The sequence below is a fragment of the Mauremys mutica genome, chromosome 4, assembly GCF_020497125.1.
Source record: "Mauremys mutica isolate MM-2020 ecotype Southern chromosome 4, ASM2049712v1, whole genome shotgun sequence".
NCBI classification, from domain to species: Eukaryota; Metazoa; Chordata; order Testudines; family Geoemydidae; genus Mauremys; species Mauremys mutica.
In genome coordinates this window covers 63,221,189-63,236,972 of record NC_059075.1, presented here as the reverse complement: position 1 = coordinate 63,236,972, position 15,784 = coordinate 63,221,189, and the positions used below count along the sequence as shown (strand labels likewise).

Genomic DNA, 15,784 nt, shown 5'->3' with positions numbered 1-15,784 from the left:
CTCCCCAGACATCTTCATGCTTCATAGCAGCTGCATCCCATGCTGAAATCTGCTGCTGAGATGGGTAGTGGCTTCCTCCAAAACTGCAGTACCACTTTGTGTACTGGTTAATAGGGGATTTTAAGATGTGTTATGGCTCCACCATGCTGACAGCTTAATCTTTGAGCAGAGTGGTTTCGTGAAAAAGAACGTTGTCTGCTCATTTTAGAAAGGAGAGGGGATGGGAAATTGCAATTTAAAGTTTCTACCTATTTGCATCAAATAAAATCCAACTAATATCAAGAACATACCTAATAATGCTACCAGACTCCCAGTTTTTCTCACCCACCCACAAACCCTATTCAGGCAGTCAGCAGATTGCTTTTAACTCAACTGTCATAAGGGACTGAGATGTTTGAAACCTGTTTTACAAAATGTGACCATTAAATAGATGTGTTTGGCTGACATTCTTGGCAGCATCTGAAACTAAGTCTCTCCAAAATACGACCAGTATAAAAAAACCCAACCCATTCTTTAAAGCCCACTATGGGGAACGCTTAGCTTCTGCATTAAAACTTGCTTTTGGTCCAGGGTAATAAGATCTAAATTCCAAGAATGGTGGGTGGGAGGCTTGGTTACTTTAAAATATTTTGTACTTGTAATTGATCATAAAGAGACCTGATGTCTTTGAATGTCAGTATCCTAATCTGTGTCTCTAGAAGAAGGAAAGTAACATGAAAATGGGAAATGAAGATTTGAGGTTTAGCTCAGACTTTTTTACGTGAGGTATATTTTTTTCATTCTTGAAGAGATAGCATATAGTATTTGAAGCCTCTGAACTGAAATATCTTGACTTGTCATAAGGTCAGTTGCCGACTGGGTTAACCTAACTTTTAATTTTTTTCCAAAGGCTGATAAATTGAGTTACGTGCAGTTCACTCTGAAGGTCTTTGGAATGAAACCTTTTAAAAACAAGGTTCTGCTGATACTGTATGATCATTCGATTCCTTGGCCTTTTTCATAAGATTGAGGGGTTTTCTTTGTGTAAGTCACCGATCTGTCATGCAATGTATTGTGTTCTAATTGATTGCAAGTATGCTTGCTTGAGGTGACTAAAAGCAGCAAAGAGTCCTGTGGCATCTTTATAGATTAACAGATGTATTGGAGCATGAGCTCCGACTTTACCCACTTTGTCGGAGCTCGTGCTCCAATCCATCTGTTAGTCTATAAGGTGCCACAGGACTCTTTGCTGCTTTTACAGATCCAGACTAACACAGCTACCCCTCTGATACTTGAGGTGACTATTCACTATTGCTGTAGATGTAGCTTGTAAAGAACTTTAGATTTCATAAATGTTAAACTGTTACATTGTCTAGAATGCTGCTAGAAGGAAGTTATGTAATTCTTCAAAAAATAGTCCCATGGGGAAGAAGGAAGTAGTGGGGGATCATTCCTTGCCATGTCTTGGACAAGGTGTTGAAAGCATGCCTTGGGGGAAAACAAGAACACTGAATTCAGCTCTTAATTTCAGTGGCTGAATTAACTGATGTGAGATGACTTCCGGAGAATCTTTGTCCCTTTGTGATTGGAAGAAAAGGATGTAACAGGAAAAGTTACAGTAAATTGTTGATGGTTTAAAAAGACTTTTGCCTTTGAAGTCCCAGGGGAGTGATTACTTAGTTCTTAGATACTCTAGTGATAGAAAAACTAAGAGGTAACAAGCTTCATGCATTCACGTCTGACTTACCGGTTTTACCAAGTGTTCTTTTTTTGCCTTCAGCATCTATTGTATTTATCATCTGGACCACCATGAAGTTCAGGCTGGTGGATTGTCAGTTGGTGAGTTTGCATCTTATACCTAAGTGGTTTCCATGATTACTACTTCCTTCCTTAAAATCTGGATTTGGAGGTAGAGGAAGTGAGGTTGGAGAAGCTGGCAAATGCTCTTCCTGTAGAGTCCCCTTCATGCGGAGTAGCATATAGTGAAGTCTTAATACATGGAAATTTGCACCCTATGGGAAGCCATTTAGTACAGAACTGCAACTTTACTCCTTGTCACAGGTGTTTCTAGTTCACCAGTTTAAAAAAAAAAAAAAAGGACTCTGGGCATGGATTCTCTCTGTGTTCCTGGCATATTTTACTTTTCTTGACAGGACTGGCAGGAGCTGTGGGTGGATGATGCCATCTGGCGACTGTTGTTCTCAATGATCCTTTTTGTCATCATGGTTCTGTGGAGGCCGTCTGCCAACAACCAAAGGTTTAATGCGTTTTATCTTTCTTAAAGTAATCTTGAATTCTTAGTCAAGTCTATCCAAAGAAAGCATTTCCAGCAGTCCTGGTGTACTACATGGTGACTTGCTAAACTTTTCTGCAGGCTCTGTGAGCCGCATGCGTGTGTATATAGGGATTGAGAAGGAAGTATAGTTCATGTTGTCTCTCTCCTGACCTCAGAAAGTGGAAGCAGCATTTGTAGATTTATAGGATCTCCTTAGTGACATTTATTTAAAAAAGAAGAATGGTATGAGTACTTAAATTACCTCAGCTTGTGGTTGATCAGAAATCTAACTTACAATTAGAGTGAGCTGTCCAGAATAGTCAAATGCTAAAAATGGCAAGATAATCAGTCTCTTCAAAATGACATTTATGTAAGATATTTTGACTTTGTGCATCTGTCTCATGGTACCTTCATTCTTTTCCTCTTCTCCAAAGGTTTGCTTTCTCACCGTTGTCTGAGGAAGATGATGATGAACAGAAAGAGCCCATGTTAAATGAAAGCTTTGGTAATGTTGGAATTATTAATATGGGAGACCGCCAGACACTAATTTAACCATAAATTCTTTTATTAAATCCAAAGGCCAAATGGTGTTTTATACAATTGCTCTAAACATACCTAACAGCCTAAAAGGAAGCAGTCACTATGCCCAATACAGTAACAAAGTATTCATAAGCATGTGATCAGTATACTTACAAATAGGCCAGACCTAGAGAAAACTGTCTTATCCTGGTGTGCTCCAGCATGATCAGGTAGGGGTCTGACGAAGAAGCTTCAGATTCATAGCTTTTCTTTATACTCTTCAGCTAACTTGCTAGTTTTAGCAAAAGTCCAGTTTGAAGCAGTTTCTCCTTGCTTCTTTCCTTCCTCCAAGGCCTTCCTTTATCTCCTCCCCCCTCCCCCCAATCCCTGCTCACCAGCAGAACAGTGGGAAGGTTTGTTTGTTTCTCTTAAGATATTTTTTTCTTTGTCTTGTTACTGCAGCTCTTAATTTTATTAGTTAGTTTTTGAACCATACTTGCTTCACACACTACAAATAATACTACTTATTATTCTCATGGCTGCCTTTTACTTGCTGATTAGAGTCCCTTCCTTACTGGCCACAAACCTGAAAGCAAATATATTATTTTCTCAACCAAACTTAAGCTAACTTTTTAATTCTTTTAATTTCATAACTATCCCTAAAGGTAGGAACAGAATCTTAGTGCTGAATTAATCAAGAACAGGTATAGCAGCACTGTCACCAGCAGCATAAACTTCTCCATGCTGCCACTAGACTTAACCCTAGCCTTCGAGGAACACGCCCACTAAATGTTCAATCTCTACATGGCCTCTTCAGTCTTTGACTTCTCAGATGAAACTGCCAATAGGGGCACTCGTGTAATCTTGTCCACTCGGAACTGGACTGAGATCAACAACTTATTTAATGTAGGCAACTAGCCTTCAGATGGTGGGGACTTCCAGATGCTACTGCTGGACAGCAAATTAAGATGGGTTTGAAATGATGATTGAAGCCCTGAACCCTCCAGTCCTAATCATTTTGCATTTCGGAAAGGCCCACAGAAAAGGTGGGGGAGCTGGTTCTACAGGAACAGTGAAATGGATAATGCATAAAGTAGACTGAAGAAGGATCCTTTTATCATAGGTGTTCACTGAGCTTCACTTTGAGCTTGCCTTGACAGTGCAGCAATGCACAGTAAGGGGAGTGATTTCTAAAGTGTGTGAATGCGGTGTGCACTAAAGTTCCCTGGAGCGCTTTAACATAGTGCTATTTTCACACCCACCTAGGGAGCATTGTCACACCATGCAGACCAATCCTTAGTATTGTTTGTTAAAAACATATGAATTTTTCCGAGAAGTTACTTTTGGTACCTGGAAAGGGGACTCTCCTTTTAAATAGGTAGCATGCCCTTTCCTCTAAATAATGATCTTTGGTTTCAGTGAAGTATTCCTAATAGATATGCAAGCTACAGTTTACATGCTGACCTAGTTTAATCATCCCGTTTCTATCTTGTCTCCCCTTTGCAGAGGGAATGAAAATGAGAAGTACAAAACAAGAACCAAATGGAAATATGAAAGCAAACAAAGCTGTGAGTATGCTCTTCCCACCCTGGCCCTATCACTAGGTAAAGGTAATGACAGATCACTCAGTTGCCACTTAAATAGGAGCTCTGTAACAGGATCAGACCAAGTATCTGTGTTTGTCCTTTCCAAGAAGTGTGAGTGATGTGGGTGAAAACATGGTAATTGTGGTGCTTGTGAACAGATCTTGAGTCTTGGCTTTCTGGTAAATCAGAATTCAGTATGTGCTTTGAGAACTTGCACATAATGCATTAGAGACAGAACTGTTTCATATTACACCAAGTTCTCTGAAACTGGCTAATTTAGCCTTTGTGTAGCGAGTCTCTCAGGTTCTGAGATTGCTTCAAAACAGAAAAATACATGGAAGCAGAACTGGATTCAAAGGGAATTTACACTACTTACCCTATGTATCCAAATTCTGTATGCTTTTCAGTCAGATGCATGACCTCCTGAGGTGCATGTATATCTTTTGTGAGTGCTTTTAAGACATCTGCATTTTCCACATGTGACCCTGTAAAACTCAGGATTTATTCACAATGAGGAGGCAGAAAATGCATTACAAAGTTGTTTCTCAAAAGCCTTTAGAGTGGAGCTCATTTTTGTCTAAAGCATGCATAAATTGTAGAACCCTGATGCCCCCTGAAATCTCTGTTTTGCTCTGGCAATAATGAGGAGTTCCTCAAACTCTTGAATCAGCAGCAAGGACATTCAAATAAAGATGACTTCTAATTCACAGATATCCTTAATGTAAAGATAAAACTGCCCATTGTTTTCTGTTCAGCAAAAAAGCAAAGTAGAAATATATTCAGTGCTCAAACATCCTAAATAATATTACATATCGCAGATCAAAATGTCAGTTCATACAAATGAACAATCCTACTAGTGCTATAAAAATGCTAATAGTCTCAACAAAAATTAGGAAGGTTACATTAACATATGGTATACTCTTTAATCTTTTAAATCCAACATTATGAATCATATTTGTTTTTAATACAATGTTTTATTAATTATTGTAGCATTTTAAGTTAATTCTTGGCTGAGTAGGCACTGCTTAAAATTGCTGAAAAATGTTTAAAAAATGTATTGCAACTTCCCTGATCCTTTGAACTTGATTCCTTAATTCAAAAATAACAGTTTGCATTTCTTGTGTGAGCAACCACTGTAGTTAATGCTGAGCTTTTCAGGTAGGCTAGAGGAAATGTATTCATTTGCAAACCCCTTCAAAGAATCTTGTCATTTTTGGTTTATTTCTGTGCTTCTAGCAGGAAGATGATCTGAAGTGGGTAGAAGAGAATGTTCCTTCTTCAGTGACTGATGTGTGAGTATCTGTACTGTGACAAGCAGTAGTAGCTGCATTGGAGTCAAAAGCACTGGAAGTATAGTTAGAATGTCGGCAGTTGTGATGCTGGCTCTGTCTGGGCAAGTGCTGAACCCTTTCTGGAGTTGGCCTCTGACTTTAAGGGTACATCTACGCAGCATACTAAGCATAAATTTTTAGCCATGTGTAATTACTTAATAGAGTTTATAATTTTTTTTTTTTTAAATCCAAAACTGCACCTCCTTTAAATCTTGGTGTTTGTCCTTCTCTTGCTGCTGTAGTGAAATTATCCTTAAATGTAATGCATCTGCTGAAATGTAGACTGGGAACTTCTTAAAATGTTCACTGTAGTTGGTAATGGTAGGTACAAACAGTCCCTTATGAGGATTTGACCTCAAGTTGAAAATCAACAGTACTACAAGTGAGGTTACATGGAACAAGTAAGTCTCTGGTTCAGTATTTTGGTTTGATTTTAAGCATTCAATATTTTTTTTATCGTTAGAGATCTCACACATAGGTAAAATCCTAGTTAAAGGACCAAGACATTTAAAAGATATAGGGCAGAGCTGACACATTCTTGTGCTCTCTGGTTGGAGAAATCAATGTGATTCTGACGAGTAGCGATACTTGCATGATAGAAACTTGTTCCTGTTTTGGCTTCTGTATACGATCTCATGACTATGAATAATGAACTGAAGTCAGTGTTAGCTGCCTGTGTTTTGAATCCCATGTCTGACTTATTTGATTTTTTTTTTTGTGAAGTTAAAACCAGATTAGCTTCCCTCAGTAGTGTGTTCTGGATGTACACTTGAGTGTTTTTCCTAATATAATATAAATTGTGGATAACTTTTATTAAGTTTGGTAATTAAGACAATGTCCGAGCCTTCTGTTTAGTGACACTTGACACTGGCAGTATGGAAGCCCACTGTACACAACTGGTATCACTTCTGCCTTAATAAAGTGATTTTTACAATTTAAAAACTTTGGTGTTCTATGCCTAAAATTATCTTTGTTAAATCATATGTAAACCATGATGGATAATAGCTTACAATTCTGATACTGGCATTCCAGTAGAAGGCTCAGACTCTGGATTTAAATACACATCTCTGTTTACAAAAATACAGTTCAGTTTATACATGATAGGATACTAAGTTTCAGAATACTACACTGAGGAAAAGAGGTGTATCTTGTGAAAATTTGTCATAATTTGCCTCGGGTTTGTCTTTATAGAATGAGTAAGGATTTTCTCTTTTAAAACACTCTAATCAGAGGGTACTGAAAGCTAGTAAAAGGCAAGATACTCCTCTCCACCATATAAAGTAAATAAGAGGCTATAAAAGACACTTGCATTTTACTTGAGAGTTTTTGAAAGTTGACATCTTCTGGCTGATTTCAAGTGATAATGGGAATTTGAGAGCTGAACAGTGAAAGCAGAACTTAGAAACTGATTTTGGTATTTGAGGATACTACTTGGGCCCCATCTCACTCTGTTAATATCTTTCTCTCTCTCCCTCCAGTTCTCTAATTTTAGCAAAAAGGTGGTCCTCTTCTCCATCATAACCTACTCCTGCTCAAAAAGCTGGAGATGTTAAAACTGACATTGATATTTTCAGTCGTTTGGTGCCCTGGGTCTGTGTAACAATCTTTGTTTGTTTTTTACTGCAGTGCTCTCCCAGCCCTTCTGGATTCAGATGAGGTCAGTAAACAAGCCTTCAGCACAAATTGAAGTCTTATGACATGCCAAGGGTGTCATGAGTCTTTCATTAAAGAGGTTGACTTGGCCTGTTAGAACTGAGCTCTATGTTTCTATAAATGCAGCAGGAAAGGGGAGAGGAGAAGTACTGATGTTATAATTGAATGAAATACAATAATTTGCCCTAAATATGAACAGTATAAACTAGTGTTCAGCCAATAGACTTCCAAGAATGGTAGAACCTGTGCAGCAGATTGCAATTTATCATGAAACAATTGTTTTAAATGCAAATGATTTAAAATACTAGGCACTCCCTTCATGCAGTAGTGCCAGGCATGTTTACTCAAAGTAAAGCTGCATTTCCTCGTCTCCTTCCACGTTTGTGTGTGAATTCCAGTAATGTGTTGTAGCAAAACAGCTCAGTTTCTGGCTCTGCAGATGCCATTACATAAATTAGCAGCTGTTTCTAGAACAGTGATCCTCAAATTGAGGGGCGGTGGGACCTCGGCCAGCCCCGGTCGGGAGGGAGCACCATGCTTCCAGCCCCACTCCACCTCCAGCTTCACTTCTCTCCCAGACTCATTCAGCCTCAGTCCTAGTCTGCCTCCAGGCCTGGGCCAGCCCCCGTGGAGGGGTAGGGGGGAGTGCCAGGCTTCCAGCTCCACTCTGCTGTGATTCCCTCTTTGCCCCCAGCCAAGCTCTGCCTCTAGCCCCAGCTCCTCCCCCATCCACAGTTCCACCTCCAGCTCTGCCTTCAGCCCAAGCTCCGGTGCTGGGGAACCCTTGGCGGTGCTGTAATGGAGGGCAGGCATAGACAGATTCCATTAATGCAGGGGTTCCCAAACTTGATTCGCGGCTTGTTCAGGGTAAGCCCCTGGTGGGCCGTGAGACACTTTGTTTACCTGAGTGTCCGCAGGTACGGCTGCTTGCAGCTCCCAGTGGCCGCAGTTTGCTGTTCCCAGCCAATGGGAGCTGCGGGAAACGGCGCCCCCGGCCGTGGTTCACCGTTCCCAGCCAATGGGAGCTGTGGGAAGTAGTGCGGGCCAGGCCACCGCTTTCCGCAGCTCCCATTGGCCGGGAATGGTGAACCGCGGCCACTGGGAGCTGCAAGCGGCCGTACCTGCGGAAAGTGGTGGCCTGGCCCGCGCCGTTTCCCACAGCTCCCATTGGCTGGGAACGGCGAACCGCGGCCAGGGCCGCCGTTTCCCGCAGCTCCCATTGGCTGGGAACAGCAAACTGTGGCTGCTGGGAGCTGCAAGCGGCCGTACCTGCGGACGCTCAGGCAAACATGGCGTTGCGGCCCGCCAGGGGCTTACCCTGAACAAGCCGCAAACTAAGTTTGGGAACCCCTGCATTAATGGTAAGGGGGCGGGGGTAGGCAATCTGGAAAAGTTTGTGCACCACTGTTCTAGAAGTTGAGTTTGGTTAATACCTTCATTTGCATGTTGCTTTTGGGTAAATAAAGGGTTAATATGTGAAATCTATGCCTCGTGTTGAATTAAAATAAAATCAGTCACCTCAATAATGCTATGAATGTTAATGAGTTGATTACATTCTTGACAAAATGTGTGCTCTCTACTATATCTGGAACCACTAGGCAAAAATTGTTCTTGCTGAAGAGGACTTAATGAGAGAGATGATGGATTACTATAGGACTTCACAAATTATTTGGCGAATAGTTTTTTCCTTGTCTTTAGCGCACTTTTTTCTTTCTGCTTTTTGTAGTATTAGATGAGTTCCAATCTTTAAGGTTTGATTAAGAGTGCCCTTTTCACATATTTGGGAGTGACAAAACACAAACCTCCTGCTAGTTAGGGAAAAACGCATTATGTCGGTATTTGAGTGTGCTTCTCTCTAACCAGCATACGAAGTTCTGTTATGTGTACATGACAGGTATCTTCACACATTCAGAGTTAATGGTGTAATGATCTGACCTAAACAGAGATTGAGTAGTAGTTATAATCAGAAAGGTAACTTTGCCCCGTATGTGCAGTTAGATTTCTGACTGAACAAATTTATATCTTGTCAAAATTTGAGCACTCTTTATATAGCTCTTATTTTGTGTATAACCACTGTTCTGAAATGCATGTATGTATCTATAAACGTGTAGAGTGGGCTCTTAGTTCTGAGTGATGTAAACACAGGGACAAAAATTACAAACTTCAATGACCTTTTTTTGAATCTTTCAGGAAAGAATGATTACACACTTTGAAAGGTCCAAAATGGAGTGAAGAAGCAGCTTATTGAAAGTTCTGTTTCCCGTAGGCTGCCCAGTGGATCAGGTGCATCCTGCTGATCTCTCTCGATCTTCACCTTTGGAACTGGACACTGTATTTGAGTGAGGGCATCTTACACAGTTCACTGTGGAAGAGGTTCGCAAGGACATTGATAAACCTTTGGAAAATGTTTGAATTTACGGTGTTGCTGCAAGTTTGGATTTTTAAGTGATTTAAATGTGTGTTCCAGCACCTTCTGTAACTTTCTTCAGATATTTAATCTGTCAAACTAAAAGTCCTAACATCTGACTGAGGGACTATGAATTCAATGTTACAGTTAACTTCCACAGGTCAACTACCTGTTTTTGGTGGAGGGTAGTAGAAGTTGGTGAAGAGTTAGTTTAGAACAAGCTTCCCATTTTATTGGAAATAATGGCTAATAGATGGAGACTGCACAGCTGGCTTAGAAGGAGAGGAATTTTTTGAGTAAGAAGCCCCAGTATTTGAAGGAAATCAGGAAATCAGTTAAGATACCAAAAAGGAAATATTTGAAAAAGTTACAATATTGATGTTTTTAACAAAACCAAGTGCAATTTTATTAACACTGTGTAGGAAAGATTTTCTATTTTAAATGTCATTGACCTAGGAGCAACAGTTGCATAACTTTAGCATTTGTTGTGGCACACCTCATTGCCGGCAATGTGGTGGATGCCTGAAAAATGACCTACCCATACCTTCAAAGTGTTGCGTGGCCTAATAAAAACTTCCTGCAACACTTTGCTAATGTTTGTCTGACTATGAAGTTAAGCAAATATTAACTAGATATTTCAGTAGAACTCTACTCTGTGCAAGTGACCTGTCTGCCTAGACGTCCATACTGATCCATGAGAAGATGGCACCATCTCCCAGAAGGAGCAAGTTCTGCTTTCCCCTGCAGGCAAAAGCTTTGCTGGTTTTGATGCTAATATGTTCTAGGATATTTCCGCTCCTGGGGTCTATTAAGGGGAGAGGGCGGGGGGAGTTTAAAAAGTCACTTGTAACATAAGTGGTTTAGTGATCGGTTTTCCTATCCAGTCCATTCCTGTGGCCAACAGGTGCTCTTTGTTCATTTGATTGATATCTGAGTTGCAGATTTCTGTTCTGTACAGAATGTTGTTCTCACTTTTTAAAAGCGGGGAAAAAAAGTCTTTGCTTTTGGTTTTTTTAATCATCTTTCATACTTTCTAGCCTGGAAGTTTCACTTGGCAATAATTTACATGTGCATGCCCATTGTAGGCCACGGGTTTGCACTTGTAAGTTGCACAAGTGTGAGTGAGGCTATACTTGGCCTGCAGAGTCTTTACTACTGATAATGACAGGAGGCAACAACAGCTTGACTTACATCCCATGTGGAGTTTGCAGGCTTTTACTTTTAAATTGAGCACATTTGATTCAGAAATTGATGAGATAATATGTAACGCTCAAAGTGCCCTTGAGAGAGCTGCTTTTGTGGAGGAGAACTGCACTAAAATCTCAAACTCATAGACTTTAGATGAGCACAATGGTCCCTTCTGGCCTTAGTCTGACCTCCTGCACGTTGCAGGCCACAGAATCTCACCCATCCACTCCTGTAATAGACCATAACCTGTGTCTGAGTTACTGAAGTCCTCAAATAATGATTTAAAGACTTCAAGTTACAGGGCATCATCCATTTACTCTAGTTTAAATCAGCAAGTAAACCGTGTCTAATGCTGCAGAGGAAGGCAAAAAACCTACAGGGTCTTTGCCAATCTGAACAAGAGGAAAATTCCTTCCTGACCCCAAATACGGCAATCAGTTGGACACTGAGCATGTCAGCAAGATCCACCTGCCAGACACCTGGGAAAGAATTCTCTGTAGTAACTCAGAGCCCTCCCCATCTAGTGTTCCCATCCCTAGATATTTGCTAGTAGTAGTTGCAGATGGGCCACATGCCATTGTTGGCAGTCCCATCATACCATCCCCTCCATAAACTTAACCAAGCTCAGTCTTTGAAGCCAATTAGGTTTTTTTGCCCACACTGCTCCCCTTGGAAGGCTGTTCCAGAACTTCACTCCTCTGAAGGTTAGAAACCATCATCTAATTTCAAGCCTAAACTTGTTGGCCAGTTTATATCCATTTGCTCTTTTGTCAACATTGGTGCTTAACTTAAATAACTTCTCTCCCTCCCTGGTATTTATCCCTCTGATGTATTTATAGAGAGCAATCATATCTCCCTTCAGTCTTTGGCTAGGCTAAACAAGCCAAGCTCTTTGAGTCTCTTCTCATAAGGTAGGTTTTCCCTTCCTCTGATCATCCTGGTAGCTCTTCTCTGTACCCGTTCTGGTCTGAATTAATCTTAAACATGGGAGACAAGAATTGCACACAGTATTCCTGATGAAGTCTCACCAGTGCCTTGTATAATGGCAGTAACACTTCCCTGTCCCTATTGGAAATACCTCACCTGATGCATCCTAGGTTTGCATTAGCGTTTTTCACGGCCACTTCACATTGGTAGCTCATAGTCATCCTGCGATCAGTTCTTACAACCAGGTCTTTTTCACCTCCAACTGATAAGTCCTCCGCTTACAGCAGAAATTCTTGTCGTTAGTCCCTAAGCGCATGACCTTGCACTTTGCACTATTAAATTTCATCCTATTTCTATTTCTTCAGTTTTCAAGGTTGTTCAGATCTTCTTCTATGATATTCCAGTCCTCCTTCCAACTTTGTCATCTGCAAATTTTATTAGATCACTCCCACTTTTTATGCCAGGGTCATGAATGAAAATGTTAAATAAAATTGGTCCCAAGATGGATCCCTCAAGAACTCCACAAGTAACCTCCCTCCAGCCTGACAGTTCCCCGTTTAGTATGACCCATTGTAGTCTCCCCTTTAATCAGTTAATTATCCACCTTTTAGTTCTCATATTAATCAGTCTTCTCTAATTTAATTTATAATTTCCCATGTGGAACTGTATCAAATGCCTTACTGAAATCCAGGTAGATTCAATCTACTGCATTTCCTTTGTCTATAAAATGGATTATCTTAGAGAGCAAACCATGTAAAACCATGTTCGCATGTTTTGTAACACCATAGTCACATGCTTTCATTGGCCGCTTTCCTCATCCAGCAGTCTACTCTCACAGTTCTTTAGTCCAGCTTCCATCTGTGAGTCTTGAGTTTTCCCTTCTGCCTTCTCTCGCCTTCCATTCATCTGCTTGAATACCCTTTGAAACTCAACCATAGTTTACACCTGCATCTCCAAACCTTGGATCTTCTCTTCCATCAGCTCTATCAGGCGGCACTTCATACAAATGAAGTTTTCGGGCTCTTTGGGTACCCACTCCAGGATAATGTAAATCCCGCAGCGTCCACATCCAGTCATCTTCACTGTTTCTTCCATTCCTTGGATCACTACCACTGCTGCCTTTGTGTCTGTCATAGCGTTCCCGCCTAAACTCCTGTCAAGGGGGAAAAAGCCCTGCAAGCTCAAAACACCACACTCCCTCTCCCAGACTCCATTTTCTGCTCTGTTTGCTATCTCCTGCTGCTGGCTGGCTGCTTGGCTGGGCCCGCTAATCAGGGCTCTGTTATGATCAAAGGCTCTGTTTCTCTCACAGCACTCTGCCCCTACCAGCCTCTGCAAACTGAAAAACAGAAAGCAAAATAGCAAGCAAACAGACTCTCAAGAATTTAATCCCTGCCCTTAAGAAACAGGGGCTTGCCTCCCTCTCATCTCTAACAGCTCTACACTCAAATTCCTGTTTTTTGGCTCTGTTTGCTGGCTCCTATGGTGCTGCTAACTGGCGCTTCTGTGCTAGTCTTCATATTTTCTTTAACTCTTGTTTGATATTAAAGGTGAATGGAACAAAGAATCATCACCTGCCCTGGAACTGCAACATGGAGATGGTTATGTGTGTTTTTAACAAAACCTAGGCCAAGGCATTGGAAGGACCTAACTCAGTTTGATTCCTTTTGCTGAGCAGCTCTGCTTTGTGATGGGAAATGGACAGATGATAATCTTTGTTCTTCAAAAGAGTTGCAAGGAACTTGGCTTCTTTAAACAATAGTCAAGTTCTAGTTTACTATTTCCCTTTTAACCCTCAGGTGCCTGCTATCTTCTTTACCTCTTCTCTGAATCCTTTCTAATAGTTGTCTGATTCCCTGTTATAAATGAAGCTCAGCAATAATGGTGATGTCACGTGCTGGTTTAAAAGCTCTTGAGATGGTTGTCTAGGACATAGCTTAGATTCAAAATTCAAATATAAGACGTATTTCAAACAACTTTCAAAATTGGTAAAACGGGCTAGGTGTGCAAGAGGTTTAAGAGTAGAATAAATATAGCAGAGATCGCATACTATTAGCTAACAGCTATGATGGGCTCTTGATCCATGCTGTTACTCGACTCTTCTCAAGCAGTAGATTGATTCAATATTGAACCTGTCTCTCCATCCTGTGGATGGATACTACACCTAATCAACAAAATGCACGCTGTGTTTCAGTATGTATTCCAGGAGCGGCTCCAGGCATCAGCGCAGCAAGCGCGTGCCTGGGGCGGCAAGCTGCAGGGGATGGCGTGCCGGTCGCCGTGAGGGCGGGAGTCAAGCAGCCTTTGGCAGCGTTTCTGCGGGAGGTCTGCCAGTCCCGCGGCTTCTGCGGCAATTTGGCGGAGGGTGCTGAAGGCACGGCCTGTCAGATCACCCACAGGAAATGCCGCCGAATCTGTGTCGACAGCGGACTGCCCGCAGGCATGCCGCCGAAGACTGCCTGACTGCCATGCTGTACCATCTTATCTTTGAGAGTAGTCTTATGAGAAGTAGGGCACTTCACAGTGCAAGTGGTTACTCCTGAGGGAATTCTGCACTATTAAAAAAAAAAAATAAATAAAATTCTGCACACAGTATTTTAAAATTCTGTGAATTTTATTTGTTAAAGGTGGAGGCTTCAGTATGGCATTGGGGACTACAGGTGGGAGATCCCTGTGCAGCTCCCCCCTGGGACACAGACTCAGTGGTGAGGCTGCCCCTAACCATGACACAGCACAAGTGCCAGGCCTGCCCCTCTCTGCCAGGTTCACCAGCTGGGGACAGGCAGGCTCAGCACGGCAGGATCTGAGTGTGTCGTGGATCCAAGTGTGGGTTAAGAGGGTTCTGTGTGGAGCAGTCTGGGTGGCTCATTGGGGGTTATGGGTGGAGGGGGGATCTGGATGCACAGGGGCTGGGGGGGGTTCTGGATGAAACGGTAATGAGACTCTGCATGGGGCATCCAGGTGAAGGTGGTTGGGGCTCAGTGTGTGTGTGTGTGGGGGGGAGTCTGGGTGTCGTGGGGATAGAGCTTGGCAAGGGGGTATGGATGTGGGGGGTTCAGTGGGGAATCCAGATGCAGCTGGTTGGGGGGCGGGGAGGAGCCGGGTACAGTGGCTAATCAGGGTGGTCTAGGTGCAGAGGAAGAGGGGGGTTCTGAGTGTGGTGGGGTGAGGCTTGATGGGAGGGTCTGGGTATGAGGGAGTCTGCATATACAGGGGTTGGGTAGATGGGAGAGCAGCTCCCTGTTCAGGGGATCCCTCCTTCTGCAGCTGAGGAGCTATGGGTACAGGAAGGGGATGTGGAGGAGGAAAGGGGAGTTTGCAGAGCTTCCTGCAGCTGGGGCAAAATCTAGGAATGGGAATGGGTCTGACCTGGAGGGGAGTAGGAAGTCTCGCTGAGCCGGGACTAGCAGCTGAGCCCAGTGCAGGGTAGGAGCCACCAGCCAGGTCTTTCCCAGTCCTGCTTCCTGCCCCATAGTGATTTACTTCTCTGCTGGCTGCCCTGGGCCCCCAAAACATACTGCTGGGGAGGGTCACATGACTGCTCTTGTGGCTTCCCTTTGATTTCTGGTCAGAAAGTCATTTTTCTGTGGTGAAGCAAAGAAATCTGCGGGGGACATAAATTGTGCACATACGCAGCCGTGCAGAATTCCCCCAGGAGTAAAGTGGTGCAATATAAACTATGACTTCACAAAAGAGGAAGCAAAAATCCTGTAAAATTGTTAATTAACTTTAATTACATTTTCTGACTGCACAAAAGCAGTAGTGATTAAAAACCAACAGTATATTCACTCTTTAAAAATACAGGTTAGATTTAAAGCACAAGGCACAGATGGTTTAATTTGAAGACTTAAAAGGCAACAGTGGGTGCGAGAGAAGATGCAAGATTCATTTTCTTCCAATGCTGTCTGAGAGCAAAGTG

The 15,784-nt window shown here is 42.2% G+C and overlaps 1 protein-coding gene across 4 annotated transcripts in view; it reads left to right on the top strand.

The window, feature by feature from the left end:
* Positions 1-10,335, top strand: part of TMEM87A (transmembrane protein 87A) — a 29,883-nt gene extending 19,548 nt beyond the window's left edge. For 2 of the 4 annotated variants that reach the window (XM_045013615.1, XM_045013616.1), the window contains exons 14-20: positions 1,760-1,818; positions 2,133-2,236; positions 2,689-2,759; positions 4,280-4,341; positions 5,599-5,651; positions 7,317-7,347; positions 9,534-10,335. In XM_045013615.1, coding sequence (XP_044869550.1) covers positions 1,760-1,818; positions 2,133-2,236; positions 2,689-2,759; positions 4,280-4,341; positions 5,599-5,651; positions 7,317-7,347; positions 9,534-9,575 — 422 coding nt within the window. In that variant the 3' untranslated portion in view covers positions 9,576-10,335. Of the gene's footprint in view, positions 1-1,759; positions 1,819-2,132; positions 2,237-2,688; positions 2,760-4,279; positions 4,342-5,595; positions 5,652-7,316; positions 7,348-9,533 lie in introns of all 4 variants that reach the window. The other 2 variants (XM_045013612.1, XM_045013613.1) reach the window with 1 other exon arrangement.
* Positions 10,336-15,784: the final 5,449 nt, after the last annotated feature.